The 20,388-nt window shown below is 38.3% G+C and overlaps 2 protein-coding genes across 2 annotated transcripts; both read left to right on the top strand.

The window, feature by feature from the left end:
- The first annotated feature begins 2,443 nt into the window (after nucleotides 1-2,443).
- LOC141813885 (pentatricopeptide repeat-containing protein At2g13420, mitochondrial-like) lies at nucleotides 2,444-4,771 on the top strand. Its single transcript, XM_074701884.1, has 2 exons — nucleotides 2,444-3,072; nucleotides 3,645-4,771. The coding sequence occupies exons 1-2, from the start codon at nucleotides 2,455-2,457 to the stop codon at nucleotides 4,608-4,610; spliced, it is 1,584 nt and encodes a 527-aa protein (XP_074557985.1). The 5' UTR covers nucleotides 2,444-2,454; the 3' UTR covers nucleotides 4,611-4,771.
- Nucleotides 4,772-12,091: 7,320 nt separating this feature from the next.
- Nucleotides 12,092-12,751, top strand: LOC141813477 (uncharacterized). The gene is made up of 2 exons (XM_074701444.1): nucleotides 12,092-12,406; nucleotides 12,461-12,751. Exons 1-2 carry the CDS (start codon nucleotides 12,092-12,094, stop codon nucleotides 12,749-12,751), a joined length of 606 nt encoding a protein of 201 aa, XP_074557545.1.
- Nucleotides 12,752-20,388: the final 7,637 nt, after the last annotated feature.

Raw genomic sequence — 20,388 nt, 5'->3', positions numbered from 1 at the left:
GAGTTGCCTACAATAGGTTCTAAATGTTCAAATTCACAACCCAAGCAGACAGTAATGTTTGTGATAAGACCTCCAACTACTATTATTCCAGTTGAAGATTTAACTATCTTAACCAAGTTTTGGAGAAAATGGAACCTTGAGTTAAATTTCACCTGATGAAGCATTGCCCAGATGCAATATAGTTCCATTTTCCTCACCACGCCGTCACTCTCTGGCTCGATCAAAAATGATCTTGGTCATGACGCGGTGAAGATACCTAAAGACTGGGTTTTGCAACATCGAGGCTTTAGACTTAGATGGGTCATAGGGTCTTCAGAATCGGTAATCATTCTCCAAAATCGGCTACTGCTAAACCCCTTATCCAGTTCCCTAGTCATATCATTTGGCAATCTAAAATAATTATTAAAATCATCTAGGGTCCACTTGTATTCCTCGTTAAATAATCTAAAATTGATTTTTCCTTTATAGTTTTCATCAGTGGTAAAGTAGACCTCTAGGGAACTAAGAAATTCTAATGTTATTCTTAGGTATGTTGGATGCCTACAGTTCATAAAGTCAATCCAACCTATGTTATCCAACATCCATTCAAGGTCATCCTTAATTCCTAATGTATCCATGGTAAAACTATCAATATATCGAGAGCAAACTACTTTTCTTGAAACTAAGACAGTTATACCTGGCCTTTTGGTCTTCGTTCCGAAAGATGATGCCATGAATATTGTCAGAACTTTCTTCGGAGGCCTTCCTTTTAAAAATCCAATTTTCAACAAATATTGGAAAACTCAATACTTCTTTATCAAACCCCCAACACCCTTTACATGGTCAACCAATTGGGAAATGGATTTACCCCCGCAACTAGACCTGAGTCGCTTCAAGGAGAATTCAGTGTATCAACCCATTGTTGAGTTCTTATATGAACATCATTTTAATATTTCAAAACTTATTAGTGATGATACCCTTTACTATTTCAAGCTGAGCCTCGTATAAGTTGGTCTTGGCTGTCCTTTGAGTAAGATTCTAAAAACTTCTGGTTTACATACAAAATAATTAACATAGAATTATCTATAATGTTTGTACAAAAAGGAGAATGTGGAGAGCATCGCTTAGCAAACATTGGCATGTTACCAACAGTAATGTGCTAGCTTCAGTGGACGTTGAACTAAGTACAGAATCAGTATTGAGTCCCCATCCCTCATTGCTTCCACCTCTCGAAACTCAACCTTCCTCACCTGTAGCCATTTCCGAGGGGTTGGATGAACCACTAATTCCTAGAAAAAGAAGTCGTCCGCTACCTCCATCTCAACCGATTTCTTCCAAAAGGCTACTGAGTCCTAGTTCATCCTCAATGCTTTCTATTCTCCCATCACCAACTATCTCGCCCACTACCAAACCAACTTCCCCAATGCCAATAGAAGTGCTATAGTCAACGTCAGGTCTACCCAACTAGACTTCACTTGCAACACATCTGATAAGCGAGACATCAGCATTCCCAACTCTCTACCATTTGATTTTGCCCCCTTCTTGATTGTTGAACAAATCTCTCTACACATAGTTGAGTTGATAGAACATATGGTAGACTATACTGTGAAGGTAACAAATATTCTTGAACATAAATTGTCGTTCCCTTGGATAAACTAAGCCCTTGCCAATCAATATACATTCCTCAAATGACTTCCCCAATATTCATCAGAACAAATGCATAAGATGTTAATTGGACCTCATCTAACAACTTCAGAATGAATTAAAGGATAACACGACCAAGAAGCAATCTATTTTGATTCATTCAAAACTGGAGATAGCAATCTATTTCCTCAAATAAAATATTTTAGAATTTTTTTTTCAAATGGATAGTGAAAGCGAAGAGGAGGTATATATTTTGTTGGAAAATGGGATACGGGTAATATACAAAATTAAGTACACGGTTAGGTAAAATACCATATAAACTTCATAACAATTTAATAATTTTAAAAATATATAATAAAATTTTTAAAATTAAATTTGTAATATTTTTAACAATTAACTTGAAGAGGAAAAAATCTATAGGAGAAATTTACCTAGAAAATCAAATCAAATCAAATAAAATAAAATCATGACGAGCGCTCGTGTCGTTGGTCGTGTAAGAGGAGTCATCCTTGTCCCAACAAATTCCTATCACAAATTTGTCACAACAAATCTGGATCGTTAGATTTTAAAATAGAAGATTAAATCTAAATCATCACAATCACTCATTCAATCTACGGCCTGGATTTAATCTTAACTTTAAAATTGAATGGTCCAGATTTATTATGATAAATTTGTGACAAGAATTTGTTGTGATAAGAAGCTTTAATGGCCGTGTAAGGATACGAGAACAGAGTTGTGTTCCGACGCGGAGATCAGCTTTGTGACGGACGGTTCAGAAGCACCCTTCGATTTGACACACTGCGCCGCGCATGAACCCGGCGTGACTTCATCATGCTCCGGCCGAAACTCGCCTTGGCTCTCCAACGTCGATCGTTCAGCCCCCTCCCCTCGCCTCTCCTTTCTCCCCGCTTCCTCTCTTCCTCTTCCGACCCCACTGAAGTGGTCTCCGCCCTGAAACCGACGCCGCCGCCGATGGAGCCCTCCCCCGACGCCGATTCTTTAGCTCATCTTCTTATCCAGCACTACAACCCTTTTCACGCCATGGAGTCCTCTCTCCAGCTCGCCGGGGTCGGCCTGTCCAACCCCCTCGTACTCCAAACTCTCCTACGCCTTCGCCACGCCTCCAAGGTCGCCCTGGGTTTCTTCGTCTGGGCCCGCGACCATGCCAACTACCAGCATGCTGCAGATGCGTACGACCTCATGGTCGATATCCTTGGCAGGGTCCGCCAGTTCGACGTTGCGTGGCAGCTAGTCATTGAGATGGACCAGCGCGGCGTAGGGCCGTCGCCGAGGACGTTTTCTGTCCTAATCCGTCGGCACGTAGCTTCCGGACTGACGAGGCAAGCCATCAGGGCCTTCGATGACATGGAAGCGTTCGTAGGGAGGGAGCCCAACGGAGACGAGTTCAAGATGTTACTTGACACCCTCTGCAAGTATGGCTACCCTAAGGTCTCAACTTTCCACTTATTTCTTTCTTAAGGTCCAATTTTGCACTTGTCTCGTTGCTTGCCTTTCTTTCTCTGCCCTTCACATTTTCCTTATGCGATCGTGGTTTTTTTCTCTGTAATTATTGAGTTTGTTTGATCCAAAGAATGTTATCGCGAACTGGTTTTTGATTGATACTGCATTGAAGAATAGGTGAGTTTGGTTTGGACTACCAGTTCCGTGTTCCAAAGTATATTGTTCCATTATGCGTTTTATGTGAACATGCGTTTAATTGTATTCCTCTATATTCAAAATCAATGTGGTCAGTTGAGGAGAAAGGGGATAAGATGCAAATTGATGGGCATGAACATTCTTCAACAGTATAATCTGTATTCTGGATTAACTCCATAAGCGTGTTAAAATTTTTTATTGTTGACCATTGAGCTACTGTTGACAATGTTTCTCCCCATTTATTTTGTGAATTATTTTTTGCTAATGCCTGTTCTGTATTTATACAACCTTTTTCCGCCTCTAATTTCATGGTATTGATGTGCAAGCCAATTGATTTCATATACCATTTCTGTTTTTGTCTGCAGATTGCAACCGAGCTATTCAATAAAAGGAAATATAAGTATGAGCCTGATGAAAAGGCATACACGATACTGATCTATGGTTGGTGTAAAATAAACCGACAAGACATTGCACAGCGATTTTTAAATGAGATGGTTGATCAAGGGTTAGAACCAAATGTGGTCACATATAATATTCTGCTGAATGGGATGTGTAGGAGGGTTAGCTTACATCCGGATTACCGGTTTGATAGAACGATCCAAGCTGCTGAGGGCCTTTTAAATCAGATGCGTGATAGAGGCATTGAACCAGATGTCACAAGCTATTCTATTATCCTTCATGTTTACAGTCGAGCCCATAAACCAGAATTATCACTTTGTGTGTTTCGCTCAATGAAAGATAAAGGAATTTCCCCAACTATAGCAACATACACGTCACTGATCAAGTGTCTTGCTTCATGTGGAAGACTAGAAGATGCTGAGGAATTGCTTAGTGAGATGATGCATCATGGAGTCTGCCCTACTCCAGCTACATATAATTGTTTTTTCAAGGAATATCGTGGAAGGAAAGATGCCGATGGTGCTATAAAACTGTACAGGAAGATGAAGGAAATTAACCCAATGGGTGGTCCAAATATTCATACATATAATATATTACTTGGAATGTTTTCAAAATTAGGTCGCATGCAGACTATCCAAGAAATATGGAATGATATGGGTGTTACTGGTATTGGACCTGACTTGGATTCCTATACTTTATTGATTCATGGTTTGTGTGAGAAGCAAAAATGGAGGGAAGCTTGTCATTTTTTCATGGAAATGATAGAGAAAGGGTATCTTCCACAGAAGATCACATTTGAGACTTTGTACCGTGGACTGATACAGTCAGATATGTTGAGGACTTGGCGGAGATTAAAGAATAAGGTTGAAGAAGAATATCTGAAGTTTGGTGCTGAGTTTCAACACTATCACTTCAAACCTTATAAGAGATAACTCATATAGTGGAGCCAGTGATGATTCCTTCAAAGATGATGTAATGTACTTCTGATCACCACAAATTGGCAGTTCTAGCTGAATTATCATGCCATTTGTTGCAAGGTGTTATTACTATGATTAAAATTAATATGTCTTGGAAGTAGGCAGTATTTATTAAAGAGTCATCGTCATCAAACTTGCTGGTTCGGAGTGTGATTGGTTTGTAGTGGTTGACTTCAAAGGCTTGCATTTGAGTTATTTGATTCAAGTTGCAAAATAATCGGAAGATTTGCATGGCCATTCCTCTGATACAGTGGTATGATTAAGACATTTAATTGAATCATAACCTTACTTGATTTTTTATTGGTCATTTGCATTTAATGACTATGAAATATCTCCGTGATAATTTGACAACTCTAGTGGTATGATATTGAAAATAACCTGAAGCTTCTTGACTGTTATCACAAAGGCATAAACTAACTTCCTGAAGCTTCTTTATCACAAAGGCATAAACTAACTTGTCAGTTGTCTCATCCCTAGTTCTGTTCCTTCCAGTATATGCCTTCATAGAGTGCTATTCTTTCCGTATCCTTTTCTTCTTTCAGCAAAGCAACACTTAGTACATAGTCAAATATTGCCAATTATATTGTTAAATGGTCCTTTAATCAGGTTGAGTTAACGTTGATTTTCTTTAACTCTTTGAAATCTTATTGTTATTCTATATCCCATTTGAACTCTCTGGTTTTTAAAGCTTAAAGAAGGGAACACATTTCTCTGCAGATTTAGATAAAAATCTACTCAATATTGCAACCCATCCATTTATTCTTTGTACTTGTTTTACTTCGGAGACATCACCTCCATTATAGCTTAAACTTTATAAGGATTCACGTGAATCATGAACTCAAAGAATGGCATAGTATATGGGGATAAACCTCATTCTAGACTCCTTGAATATGTTGAAACTTTATTGAAATCCTAAGCATGCACTTCTTTTGTTTCTCTTCTCAATCATATCATCGATATAAGCTTCCATCATTTTTCCAAAAATCCTTAAACAACTTGTTTGCCAAATTTTGATAAGTAGCACCTATATTTTTTTAACACTAAAGGCATGATTTTGTAGCAATAAGATGTGCTAAATTAAGTGTGGGACTCATTTATTTAAGTATGTGTAAGTCCACATGCATTTGTTATTTTCCATTCATCGTGATTATTCTGGCCAACCAAGTCAGGAATTCTACAGTTGTTTTCCTTTTCTTCCCATAATTTCTGCTAGACAAGTTGCATTTTGCCTAAAGATGCAAGTGACTCTTAGTTATATCCTGGGATATCAATCCTTCAACAGGACAGTACCCTACCTTGTGGCTCATTCTCGATCAACACTCTTATTTACCTATACAGAGATCAAAAGACCAACCTTTCTCACTAGGTCGACTCTTATGATGATCTACAAGAGGCCTCCGGCCGGTTATATTAAGGATGAACTCAATCCAGCTCCCCAGTCAAAGCTCGGCTCCTGAGCACTCCATCCAACTTGGTGCTGAAGCTCTATTTCTAGCTTGATTTCTCGAGTTCTTTGTTCCGTAAGGGTCCCATGTTGACTTGGCTTAGGATCCCAATAACTACCCCTCCATGATCACTACCTATGTCAAATAGCTGTAAAGCGGTCGACGTTGCTATAATTAAATAGTAATAAAACTAGGAGAAGTGGTAAAAAAATCCTCTTTTTATAAAGATCATGTCCATAATCTCTGTAAGTTTTTCTTTCTTCTTACACCTATAAATACTCAGGTACGAACACCATTAAGAGGTTTGGATATATCGTTATCACATATCTAACTTAAATATTGGAGGGCCTTTGCCAAACAATTCTACACTACAAAAATATTACTTATTAGCGACGGAAATATTCCGTCGTGTTTTTTTGGTCGCTGAGGTCAGCTTAGCAACGGAATTTAGTTTCCGTCACTCATCGCTAATTTTTGCGACGGAATAAATAATTCCGTGGCTATTATTTAGCGACGGTTTTTTTTCCCGTCGTAAATATTAGTGACGGAAAATTTTCTCTGTCGCTAACTAGCGACGGAAAAAATAATTCCGTCGCTAAAACCCGATATAGGCACGTGGAGGATGGAAAGCAAATAGCGATGGAATTTTATTATTTCGTCGCTAGTTAGCGACGGAATAATAAAATTCCTTCGCAAAATTTAAAAAAAAAAAGAAAAAAATATTCTTTACTTAGCGACGGAATTTATAATTCTGTCGCTAATAATTTAGTTTTTTAAAATATATTTTTTTGTTTTTCGAAATTCCCTGTTTACATATCAATCAATCCAATATAACATAACACTAATACACTGATAAGCCAACAATGGTAAAACACAATACTAATATAATATCTGAATACAACACACATGTCAAAATATCTGATATACTCCAATACAATTTAAATACAATAACATAAATACAAATATCTAGATACACTGATACTGTATCAAATATCAAAATACAATAACTGATCAGAATTATATCTAAACGAACCGAGCCAAAATAGAAGATCCTACAAAAAAGACAATAAGATAGGTTAGTAATAACTTAATTATAACAAGATATTTGAAAAATGCATGTTTACAAGTAATAACTTAAAAAAATTAGAAGTAATAGAAATGTTAACATACCTCGCAGGCAGCTACTGATCAGGAGCATTAGGGTCCTGAGTGTCCGCACCTCGTAGATCATGATAACATGGCATGAGGTAGCGTCAGGCCCATGACATCCATGAAGGTCGTCATCTGCCGCGCAAGCTGATCGTAATTCCGTTGCTGCGCCTCAAATGCGGAGAGTTGCTGCGCCTCTAATGCGGAGAGTCGATTCTTTAATTCTTGATTTTCTTGTTGTAGGACTTCTATCGCAGAAGATGATCCGCTAGGACGACCCCTGGCTCTAGGGGTCATCACACGATCATATACGACTCTCGCCTGGGACTCTAGACCGTAGAAGGTGGAGCTCTTCTTCCTTCCACCAACCACATCATAGTATATCTCATTCAACTGGTCGGTTGAGAGATCCTGCCTCTCCCCACCCTCAACAGCAGGCGCAGACGCCTATGCAATTCTAGCAGATATTTCAGTCTGTTTAAAAATAAATTAATATAAAAGTTAGGATTAGAAAAAATAATTACAATCCTTTTATTTGAAATAAATTTAAAAATTAATATCTTACGTCTAATGTCTGCGAGCGAGGATCGATAAATGTGTCATCCTTGGACTTGTGTGTCTTCGTAAAAATCTCCCAACAAGTAGGAGGGCGTTATAACTCGTGCTCCTGAAAATTTAAAAATACAATTAAATAAAAATCAAATCATTACTAATTAAATAATTTTAATACAAATATATTAATTGTAAACTTACCAAGTTCAAGGTATGCTCTACAATGGAACGGGATCCAACTGTATGCTTTGTGGATTCGGTGCTAGGGCCAGCCAGCTCAGTGTTTCTGTTGGATCGAGCTGTCGCTGCATTTGCCTGCCATCTTTCTGCTTGCCATATGGCTTGCCATGCAACCCAAATGTCCTCTGGGATGAAAGATGGTCTGGTGCCCTTTCTTCTGCATTTATAAAGCAGATCTTTGTATAATTTGGCACAAGCAGCATTCCAGGTGTCTTTAAACTCCTGCTCGTGCCCTGGCTCACAAGTATACTTTTTCTGCAAGTAAAAAAAAATCAATTTGTAGAAAAAAAAACAACTTCATTGGAAAAAAAATCAATTAGTAGAAAAAAAAAAACAACTTCATTGGTGATTAAAATGACTTACCACAAACTCATCGTAGTAGAAGCTTCGCATGTCCTGGTCGACATGCCTCCAAGTATGCCCTGAACGACATACTCGCTCGTGAAACTTACTAGAAATGTAGGCTGCTAACTTTGTGACCATCTGGCGTAAAATTGCATTATAAAACATATAAATGTTAGACATATGACAAGCAATTATTTATGAATTAAAAAGTAGTAATAACACCAATACTTACCACCCGCCAATAACTCTCAAAACAGTCCGACCACCTGGTGTTGCTGCCTGATCAGATATATCTGTATCTGCAAAATAACATTATAACACAAATACTTCGAAATAAAAATGAAATTGTACTAAAATTGTGGATGCATGTTTACATTTTTGATCCTTTGGATTAACTCTTATATCCGTTTGTTTTGATCTAAAGCCACAAAGCAATTATCTAAAGTGCTAGCTATGACATATCACTGTCTTCAGAGCATCGCTAACAGAAAATAAGGGGCTTAGACATACATTAAACTAACATGAATAATTGACATCAAACATGTAAAATTTGATCAATCGGCAACCACACTATCTTGCTAGATGACCTGGCGATGCTATTTAAAATGGCTAGCGTTTGCTACCTTGAGGCCTTGGGTTCGATTCCTCGATTTAAAAAGCCCTCCCTCGCTAGCCATGATGGTCGTGGGGCCGACCGGCCGTGGGGCCGCTAAGGTGGCGGTTCCACCTTTTTGCTAAATAGATGACCTACGTGGATGACTATTTAAAATTCTGCGGTTCATTGCTTGATCAATCAGCAATTATCATATTCTAAATTTCTGCATTTTCTATAAATGTTCAACATATGCTAATATTTCAAATTAATTGACCTAAAAGACACGTTTGCACTTGAACCATCATAACTCTCTACCTTTGAGATTGACAATATCAATCTAACTTTGCAGAATACGTTTTCTTCTTATGGTTTGGCTCCGATGATTAGAACTGTTTTTTTTCTTCTTTTCCGTTTACATATCAACATATCTAGAACTAGCATTCTTGCCACACAGTGTCTGAAGATCATTCAATGGAATAAATGAAAATAGATACAGTCCTAGATATTCTAGAAATTTCCAGATGTATACTTGTATGTTCTTTGTTTCTTGAAAGGAGCAAAATAATTACCTCTTTATTTTTAAGTTGCCAGTGCAGAACAAGATGGTAGAAAAACGACAATAAAGACTACAATGGAAAGCCTTCATATCTTTAAAACCTAATAATCAGAAGTATTGTACCTATTTATGACTAACATATTTTTTTATAACTATGTTGCTCATATATGATTGGCTTCAGCTCATCTAAAAGGACACTATCATTAGTACTTGCTGCCACGAAAGACTTAGTTTCTGACATAACTAGTTTCTGACATAACATATTTGAAGTAGAAATGTAAGGTGCTAGTCAAACCAACAAAAGTGATAATTACACTAGTGAAAGCTTCGAAAGGAAATTGGCAAGACCTTCATTTCAAAGAAGATAAGGTAATTGCTTGTTTTGTTCAATCAGCTCTCCTAGTGTTCATTTTGCAAATTTAAAGAATACACTTCAATTCTAACTTGGAACTTAAACCACCCTGATTTATTCTTTATGCAGTTAAAACCCTTTTCTTTTTCTTCTGCAGAAGCTAAAACCCAATCTAGACAAGGAGAAAGATCCAATGGCAGGCATCATGGATCTGATGAAGGTGAGCTCTTTCTTTCCTCAAGAAGAACCCTCTTCTTGGGATCCTTAAGCTTTTAGTGAATCAATTTTTTTTTTCATGCTCGTGCAGAATATGTATAATCAATCTTTGCAGGTTTTTTTGCTGACATAACGCCACAAAGCATAAGCATCAGCTAAAGTTCAATCTTAATCATAAGCTGAACAAAAATTACCAAAAGTGGTAGCTATGGATCTCACTTTAACTTTTAATAAAGTGAGGATTAATTGTGTTTAAAGTTAGGTCCTTGATCAACTACTTCGTTCTAATTCATTCAACTTTGAAGCTTCAGTTATTGCATGGAGCTTTTAGCTTTCTTTTTTGTTTCAATCCATTGAGATTGACAGTGAATTAACTAGCTAATTCTTGATCTAGTTTGTTCTGATTCATCGATGTTGGTCTAGTTTGTTCTAATTCATTAGACTTGATTTTATGAAGCTTAATTAGATTCCTTTTGTCTAGTTTGGTCTAGTTTTGTTTCAATCTAGTTTGTTCTTTCAATTCTTTTTCTGCAATTGCATGTAATCAATTTCCTGTAGAACATAAGCATTACCGGCGATCGTTAGAAAACTCTGAGAAACGAAAGCAACGTGTGTTGTTGCACGTTTTTGACATTAGGGTATTTCTTCTGTATTGACCGTTGCTGACTGACGGCTAGTACCACGACCAGCAACACGACTCGTGCTTGAGAAGCCGTTTGGACAGAACTTAGCGTGGATCACCGATAGAGCAGACTTCGATGCCAGTTTGTCATTTCCGCTGAGCGTCATACGTCAGGTATACCTAGAATAATTTGTTATTCTAAAATTTTATTTTCCAGTATTTATACAATTCTGTTGTATCTTGCATGCGTGTGTTGTGAGTGTTGTAATAATTTAGTTTATTATTTATTTTTCTTCCACTGTGTATGTTTTTGAAACGCATAAACACGCGCAACGCACCTAGGCCGATCCCAACAGTGGTATCAGAGCCAGGCTATGCAAGCGAACACGAAAAAATTATTTTTCATATTATAGTTTGTATATTAGGAAATATATGATTTAATTAAGAATTTTTTTAATTATAGAAATTTCTTAATTTGTTAAGGAAATTTTATTTTAGGAAATTTTTATTTTCCTAAAATAATTAGAGTTTCTTAATATAAAATCTTTTATTTCCTAAAATAAAATATAATTAAATTTGAAATTATTTCCTAATTTAATTAAAAGGATCATGATTCATGAAATCAGATCCTTAAACATATTTTAACAAGCTATAATTGGAAAGTCATAATTAGTTGTCATAAATATGTCATGTCATATAAAATTGTCATGTTTAGCTGCATTAATTATGCCATGTCATAAATGTCATGTCATGTAGATTTTGCATGAAAAGAGGATGAGACTTTTGAAAATCCCTTATTTAAAATATTAAAGCTAACACCTTCCGTTAATATGATTTGAACCAGAACTTGGTTTCTGGCTTGGGTTGTTGGACTCTCTCCAAGCCCAAACCTGAAATCAAATATGTTCAAACCATAGAGACACGATCTCGTGATTAACGGGTTGGCTTTAACTTGAAGCATTGACTTGTTGGACTCTCTCCAAGGTCAATGTGGATAGAGGTGAAGTTGGGTGCTATGTATACGATGCATACGTGTTAATGCGTTAACAACCCGATGTTTATGTCAATATTCAATTAGTTGATAGCATAATGTGATAGTTATGTATACGCGATACATAATTGACATACGATGTCTACCACCGTAGCTAAGAATAGCTTGTTGGACTCTCTCCAAGGTTATTCTTATCTATGGTGGATATCAACCCATTGGAGAAAATTAATTATCTCCCGAATCAGAGTAAGGGCTCTCGATTTCGTAAAATAAATGGGAATAATTTATATATGTAAATTGTTTACAAATATATTTTAAAACTCATCTCTCATATATGCTCGATTTGTTTTCTTTTTAGGTTAATCGTTTAAGAATGTCATCTTTGAATTTGCGTACGATTTTGGATACCAATAAGTTGACTGGCCCTAACTTCCTAGACTGGTATAGAAATTTGAGAATCGTTCTCAAAACTGAAAAACTTGCCTATGTCCTCGATGATCTTCTTCCCACATCCTTGGCAGATGATGCAACTGATGACCAAAAGTTGGCCTATCAAAAACATCTGGCTGATTCTGAATTAGCTAGTTGCATCATGTTAGCCTCTATGTCACCCGACCTACAAAAACAGCATGAGCATATGGATGCTTATACTATTGTTTTTCATCTTCGTGAGTTGTTCGATGAGCAGGCGAGATCCGAATGTTTCGAGGTCTCTAAGCTCCTCTTTCGCTCATGAATGCAGGAAGGTACATCTGCAGTACAACATGTATTGAAGATGTACGGGTACATTGAGAGGCTAGGGACACTTGATTTTGTGATGGACCACGAGTTAAGTATTGACTTAATTCTGCATAGTTTACCCGACAGTCATTCACACTTTGTGATGAACTATCGGATGAACCGAATTGAGTCCACGATACCAGAGATGATCAACATGCTCAAGACTATCGAGCCATCTGCCAAGAATGAGAAGAAGGTTGTGATGCTAGTTGATTCCTTTAAGAAAGGTTCTAAGAGAAAGGCAACTCGTTAGAACAAAGGGAAGAAGAAGAAGGCCAAGGTTACTGAACCTGCTTCAAAAGTACCTTTTACTTTCTTTGAAGCATTGATATGAGTTACTTAGGGAGATGTTTGTTTTCTTTGCTTGCCCGAGACGTGCAAGAATAAGTGTGGGGAAATTGATAACATGCATTTTTATAGTTCATTTTGGCTCTAATACTTGATGTTTTTGCTCTTCTCATTGTGTAACTATTAAGTATTAACACATTTTACGAGTAGGAACTCATTTTGGATTATATTGCTTATTCCTACATATATTGGGCTGAATTTAATATTTTTAATATGTTTTTATGGGATACTTAAAGAGCCATAAAGTTGGATCAAGTTGAAGCATATTTTAATATGTTTGGAGGTCATTTGGAGTGCTTCAAAGGCCAACACGGTCGTGCCAAGGGTGGCACGGTTGTGCCCCATCATACAGACCAGTTTTGAAGTCTAGGTCATGTCTCACAAGACATGGCCATGTCTCACCTTTCCAAGGCTATGTCTCACCTTTCCAGGCTGTGCCTCACAAGACACGGCCATGCCTCACCTTGCCAGGGTCGTGCCTCACCTTTCCAGGGCCCAAACACCATCGTGTCTCATTTGGACAGTTCTGCAAATCAAAAGTAAAATGGACATAACTTTTAGCTCAAATGGAACCATGGGCCATGCCACCTACCAAAATGAAGATAACTTCAAGATCTACAACATTGCTTCAGAGTATGCAGAAGAATTCCCTCTCTAGTCCATGCTAAAAGGCACGGTCGTGCCTCTCCCACAGAAGCCCTCCTACTCTGGGCCGTGTCTACAAGGCACGACCGTGTCTCTTCCACAGAAGGCCACCTACTCTGGGTCGTGCCTACAAGTCACGACCGTGTCTCTTCCACAAAAGGTCTCCTACTTTGAGTTGTGCCTACAAGGCACGACCATGTCATTCCTACAGAAGGCCTCCTACTCTGGGTCATGCCTACAAGACACGACCGTGCCTCTTTTGCAGAATGGTTCCAATTCAAGGTCGTGCCTTGAGACATAGCTGTGTCGTAGAGCTATTTTTGGGGGTATAAAAGTTTTATTTTTTTGGAATTGAAAGGATTCTCCCCTTTTGGACCTGACCCTAGGGTTGGCCGCCACCTTGACCTCACCGCCATCATCATCTTCATTCATCGCCACCATCGAAAGGAAGTTAAGGGGATTCCCTTCTTCAATCCGGTCATCCTCCATCTACCGAGGAGTCAAGGGGATTCCCTTCTCCACCACATCATCTCACCTGCCACATCAACCACGGGGATTGCATCGAAGTTGGGGATTCCTTCCTTCGCCGTACCTTTCATGGAGTTTTAATCACCTCGCATCCACCTCCGCCTAAGGACATAAGGAGATTCACTAGATTCACTTTACTTTCTATTTCTGAGCTTAGACTAGACTTTACATGTCAAATGTTTGTTTAATTTCCCCTTACAGTTTTTGGATGTTGATTGTCTTTCTCTTGTTTACTTGTTGATGCACTTATTTACTTTGTTAATGCACTTCTTTACTTTGTTGATACAATTTGTTCTTAATACTTTCAATTTAGCAATTCTGTTTTCAATGCTTAGTGTTCTTTTCATTGTTTAGATTTAGAACCTAATACAAACCCCCCATCCAAACCAAAAAGAAAATCTAAATTCTCAATTGTCTAATAACAACTAGGATTACCATACACTGACTACAATCGTTGGGAGACGACTTGAGTTACCCTATACAGCTTTAGTTAGGGGATTCGATATTAATTAAGTTGATGTGCTCATTTACAACCGCAACACATCGAGCAATCAATGTGCATGTTCTACAATCTGTTAAAGTTTGATTGTCAAAAATATTCTCCATGAAAGATATAGGAGAAGTAATATATATCCTTAGGATTAAGATTTATAGAGATAGATCGAAAAGGTTGCTTTAATCTTTCACAGTCTACATACATCGATAAAGTACTAAAATAATTTTATATGAAAGAATCTAATGTACGTAGGGTATATATATATATATTTCTGATGTTTTCATTACACATCTTTCTGCATTTCATGTCATTTTCTTTCATTTATCACATCCTTTATCTATGCATTAGGCGTATTTTCTCAATTTCCTGGTTCGGAGGTATGCTCTTGTGTTTATGCTTTTGCAGGATGGAAATGGAGCAAAAGAATGTGAAACAAAGAATTAAATGAAGACAAGGCAAGACAGGGTCGTGCCTCCAAGGCACGACCGTGTCTCATCCTCCTGAGGGGGCGTGCCTACAAGGCACGGTTGTGTCTCACCACCAGAGCCACTTTAGCAAGAGGTAGTGGCCATAAGGCACGGTCGTGCCTTCAACCAGAGATGTTGCTGCTCAGGGCCGTGCCTACCAGGCACGGTCATGCCTCCATTCCAGCTTGAGCTAGGGCTTGGCCGTGCCTAATAGGCATGACCGTGATTATTTTCCAAAAGAGAGCTAGGTCCTAGTCGTGCTTGTTTTCCCGAGCTTCAACAGGGCCTGGTCGTGCCAACAAGGCACAATCGTGCCTATTTTCTAGAGAGTCAACAGCCCTTAGTCGTGCCTACCAGGCACGGCCGTGTGACGGGGCGTGGTGGACGTGTGCCCTGTGCCGTGCCACCAGACACGGTAGTGTGGCGAAGACATGATTTCGGGGGCATATAAATACCCCTCTTAGTTATCCTAAAAAGGAGGGGAAGTCCTTGGAGGTGATTGAGAGCCATCGTAGCCGCCATCCGGAGCAAAAATCAACGATCCATCCATCCATTCGGGACTACTCCGTCGCATCCAACCACCATCGACGAGGAGATTGCAAGACAAAGAAGACTACAATCATTGATAAGTTTTATTTCCTTTTTCTATGTCAGATTTAGGATCTAAAATATATTTCTTTCAATCTTCTTCATGTTGTAACCCCTCCATCATGGAGTAGAACCTTAGATTCTAGGATGTAGGAGGAATCGAGGTGTATTGTGGGTGATTATAACTATGGATTTGTGTTTACTATGTTCTATGATATGTCTATACATTTGCTTTATGGATTTGTGTCTTATGCTTGTTTGATGATATATTTGTGAATGGTATGAATCTATAAGGATGAGGGTGAGTTATGGTTTAAGGAAAACTTAGGATCGTATGACCGGGGTGCCTTGTGACAGAAGGTGAACCTTTAACGGATCTTTTCGAGGGAATTCTTAGGCTACAATGAATCTTTATAAGAGATAGCTAATGGTTATTGATTACTAGGGAGAGGTCCTTAATTGGGTACTCGGTGACAGAGGATAAGACACTAGTAGTATTACTGGAGTGCTCGATGACAGCGGGAGAGCTATAACCAGGCTATTTGGGTGTCATCTCAAAGTAGTAATCGTAACATTAGAGGATTATTGATTTTATTCCAAGGAAACCTGACGAGGTCTAATTGGATACTTTGGTTAGAATCTCTACAATTGTGTAAACATTGAGGAATAGTAAGGAGCCCATGTCAATCAATCATAATCTCGAGGAATCCAAAATCTTAGGATCATTTTTCCAATCCTTTCACATAGTTAATTTTTCTTCGATTGAGGTGTAGGAGCTCGATTTCACTCTCACTTTCCGCATCTCAACCCAAACTACGTGAACCTTTCACATATGTTTCTAACGTTTTCATTGCACATCTTTCTGCATTTCATGTCATTTTCATACGTTTATCACATCCTTTATCTACGCATTAGGCGTGTTTTCTTCATTTCTTGGTTTGGAGGTCTGCTCTTGTGTTTATGCTTTTGCAGGATGGAAATGGAGCAAAAGAAGGTGAAACGGAGAACTAAACAAAGACAAGGCAAGATAGGGTTGTGCCTCCAAGGCACGGCCGTGTCTCATCCTCCTGAGGGGTCGTGCCTACACGGCACGGCTGTGTCTCACCACCAGAGCCACTTTAGCAAGAGGTCGTGCCCACAAGGCACGGTCGTGCCTTCAACCAGGATGCTACTGCTCAGGGCCGTGCCTAACAGGCACGGTCGTGCCTCCATTCCAGCTTGAGTCAGGACTTGGCCATGCCTAACAGGCATGATACTCAAAATCATCAAAACATGGCCTAAAAGAAGTTCTTTATGCTCAGTGCAAAAGTGACCTTAGTCTAATTGGTATCAAAATCCTTACTTCAAGTCAAATCATCATGTTACCGTGTTTCTAAGTGTTCCCGGCCTTAGACACTTACTTGCCATCGGCTTGGTTCATTTCTTCCATTGCATAAGGTCTCAAAGGATTAGCTCAAATTCAAGAGAATCAAATCATTTATTTCCCCAGTAACCCTTACCGGTCTCAAAGGGGTAAATGAAAAGTTTCCACTCTTGACACTATTTTTTTCATCCCTTTTTTTTATTTATTTGCACTGAATTGCAAGTAAAGTAAAGGAAGCATAGTTTTTTTTTAGGGATTTAGGATTTTTCCAAAAGAGCTTTCATGAATTGAGTTGGTCCAGTAACCAAAATGCAATGGAAGATCACCATGGAAACCATAGTACTGATCAAGTCTCATGAATCATGACTAGTTTCAGAGATGTATCAACCTCCTAGATTAGGTAGTAGTGTAAGAGATCCTTAAACTAGGCCAAGTCTCAATTTTCTAAAGAAATACTAGCTCACTTCCTACTTTTGAAGATAAGAAAAAACCTAGTTCTAGGGATATTAACTACTAGTATCAAAATCGTCATCCAAACAAGAAGCATGCTAGCATTTTTACTAGAGAACAAACATTTAGTGTGCCTATGGTGATTCTTGACATGTTATTTACCATGTATTCACAAAGTAAATTTCAAAATAAATTGCATAAATAAAATTTCAAAGCAAAGTTCAAAGCAAATTGCATAAACAAAGTTCAAAGCAAAATTCAAAGTACATAAATAAAGTTTAAAATAAAATGTAAATTATTTACACTATAAACAATTATTGCTTTTCCCCCAGACTTGAATCTTTTTACCTTCTTCCATAATCTGGAGGAGGAGGCGGATACCTAGGAGGAAATCTAGGAAGTTGAGGTAGGTTGCCTAGACCCTCATGATACTGATATAGCGAGGCAACCTGCTGACGTGTCAAATCCATGGACCTCCTAAATTCCTCCTCTTTATTCCACTCTCTGTATTGGTGTCCCATAAAATCATTCACCGAAGAATAGAACTCATCCGCCTTAGTAAAATGGTCTCGTACTTCCCTAAACTGCTCCTGGGTCATAGCACCATAATCATCCAATTGACATTGGTATGCAGAGTGCTCTTCATGGAGCGTGTCGAGAGCACTACGAAATTCAGAAAAATCATAAGCTGAGCCTGTCTCATCATATGCAAAAGAATGTCTGGCAGGCTCAGTCCCAGGTTAGGAAGGTTCATGATAAGAAGGTTCATGGTGATACGAAGTTTCTTGGGGTTGCTCTAAGTCTGGTTCATGTAAGGAGGGGGAGCGACTAGGTATTGGAGCACGTAAAATTTAATTTTCGGCCTTTCTAATAGTAGTCCTTGGGTGAGGTAATGGAAATGGAAATCCATCGGGTATATTAAAACCATACCCCCCCCCCCTCGCACTTGCATATCATTCTCATCGCCAAACAAGTGTCAATATCAATCTTGGTGTTGCCTAAAATAGGTTCTAAATGATCAAACTCGCAACCCAAGGCTGAGGCGATGACTGTGATAAGGCCGCCAATCACTATTACTCCAGTTGAGGACTTAGCAATTTTAATCATGTTTTGGAGAAAATGGAACTCTAAATCAAACTCAACCTGATCTCTCAGCTCGATCAAATATGGTCTTGGTCATGACACGGTGAAGATACCTAAAGACTGGGTTTTGCAACTGATGGGAAAGTCTTGAAAAACTGTTCCGGCAGATTCTTGCAGAACAAAAATTTTTCCGGAAACGATCTCAAGTTGCCCTCATAGTCGATCAAACGAAGTTTGATCGACGCATTTAGATCATTGGACTCTTGTGTTTGGTTTACAGGATCCAATATAAAAGGGATAATTTAACTTATGCGGAAACATTAAATTATACCTTTCTTCGGACTGTTACGAAGGATGTGGATGAAGTTTGTACCCGAAGACCTCTTGATCTTCTGCTGTATTCCTCTCTTCTTTCTCGAACGTTGTGTAGACAACGATCTTTCGAGAATTTCTCCACCAGAATTCTCCTCTCCGATGGCTAGCAAGCTTTCCTTCCTTCTCTTTGGAAGAAGAGAAGAGGAAAAAGGAGGTTGGCTGCCGAGAGTCTCGGCTACCAAAGGATTAGAAATCATTTCCCGGCGGTTTACCAAACCGCCGCTGATACCGGTGTCGTTAAACCATTTAGCGGCGGTTCTAGAGAACCGCTGGAATAACCGCCACTAAAGTAGATTTCCCGGCGGTTATTTTTGCGGCGGTTCGAAATATTTCCCGGCGGTTTGTTTAGTGGCGGTTAGAAATGATTTCCCGGCGGTTGTTTTTTACGGCGGTTCAAAATAATTTCCCGGCGGTTCTTTTACCGGCGGTTCGAAATACTTTCCCGGCGGTTTTCCAAAACCGTCGCCGAAATGGTTTCCCGGCGGTTTGCTAAAACTGCCGCGAAATAATTTCCCGGCAGTTTAAGCTTTGAGTGTGCAATTACAGAATTTTCAGCATGCGATAGTTTTTATAAATAAATAGAAAAATTAAACCAAAAATTGTAATAAATAGAAAATTTTACTAGCATTAATTTCTTGCAAAACTAGTGAACAAATATGAGTCATTACACATAGATATCAAAGTTGTCAGATGTCAAATACAGTGAATTTAGGTTACAAAAAAACTGAAACTTTGCTTGGTTACAAAAAAACTGAGAAATCTCTCTAGCTTTCTCAGATGTCAAATCCTAGAAATAGATCCCTCGCTTTTCCTTCAACCAGGTTGCAAATTTGTTACTTTTTGAAAAGTAGTCATCTTTGGAGAGCTCTTCAAACTTGTAAAATAGTCATGCCTGCACAAGTACAAAAAAAAATTAGAAGAGACAAACTATAACCTAAAGATCACTGAAATGAATGTTATTATTTATCACAAAATTATGGACATTCCGTTGACACTACTAAGAACAAACAAACGTGTCAACAATAAAAAACTCTACAGCAACATGGACTTGTAACATGTGTTATTTTGTTTGTCCGGACTCTATTTCAAATGGAAAATGACAAACAGATGAGAAATTCAATCTAATAAACAAGAAAGAATTTCCAATAGATTGGCAATCATTAGAATGATTGTCCGGACTCTATTTCGAATTTTGTTTCCTATATCAATTCACCACCACTTCTGTATGAACAAAGATGATCACATACAAGACTTCAAACCGAAATAGGAAAATGACAGAAACAGGTGAGAAAGAATCTAATAAACAAGAGAGAATTGCTAATAGATTGACAATTATTCTAATGATTGCCTGAACTTTCTTTCCAATTTTGTTTTCTCTGTCAATTCACCACCATTTCTGTATGACTAAAAATGATCACATATAAGTTTCAAGCAGAAACAGGAAACTGAAAGAAATAGGTGAAAAGTTAAATCTAATAAACATGAGAGAATTGCTAATAGATATATCATTAGAATGACTAATAGATATATCATTAGAATGATTGTCT

The sequence above is a fragment of the Curcuma longa genome, chromosome 20 (genome assembly GCF_044706935.1).
Source record: "Curcuma longa cultivar G26 ecotype Majalengka, Jawa Barat chromosome 20, ITB_CL_G26_1.1, whole genome shotgun sequence".
Taxonomy (NCBI): domain Eukaryota; kingdom Viridiplantae; phylum Streptophyta; class Magnoliopsida; order Zingiberales; family Zingiberaceae; genus Curcuma; species Curcuma longa.
Note: the sequence above shows the minus strand (reverse complement) of the source record. Positions and strands in the feature narration are given on the sequence as shown.

What these genes read in the sequence shown, in the direction of transcription:
- LOC141813885 (XM_074701884.1), top strand. Translation starts at nt 2,455, where the DNA reads ATGCTCCGGCCGAAACTCGCCTTGGCTCTCCAACGTCGATCGTTCAGC. An exon ending in GCAAGTATGGCTACCCTAAG is followed by an intron (nt 3,073 to 3,644) that starts GTCTCAACTTTC and finishes TTTTGTCTGCAG; the next exon opens with ATTGCAACCGAGCTATTCAA.
- LOC141813477 (XM_074701444.1), top strand. Translation starts at nt 12,092, where the DNA reads ATGTCATCTTTGAATTTGCGTACGATTTTGGATACCAATAAGTTGACT. An exon ending in GTGAGTTGTTCGATGAGCAG is followed by an intron (nt 12,407 to 12,460) that starts GCGAGATCCGAA and finishes TCATGAATGCAG; the next exon opens with GAAGGTACATCTGCAGTACA.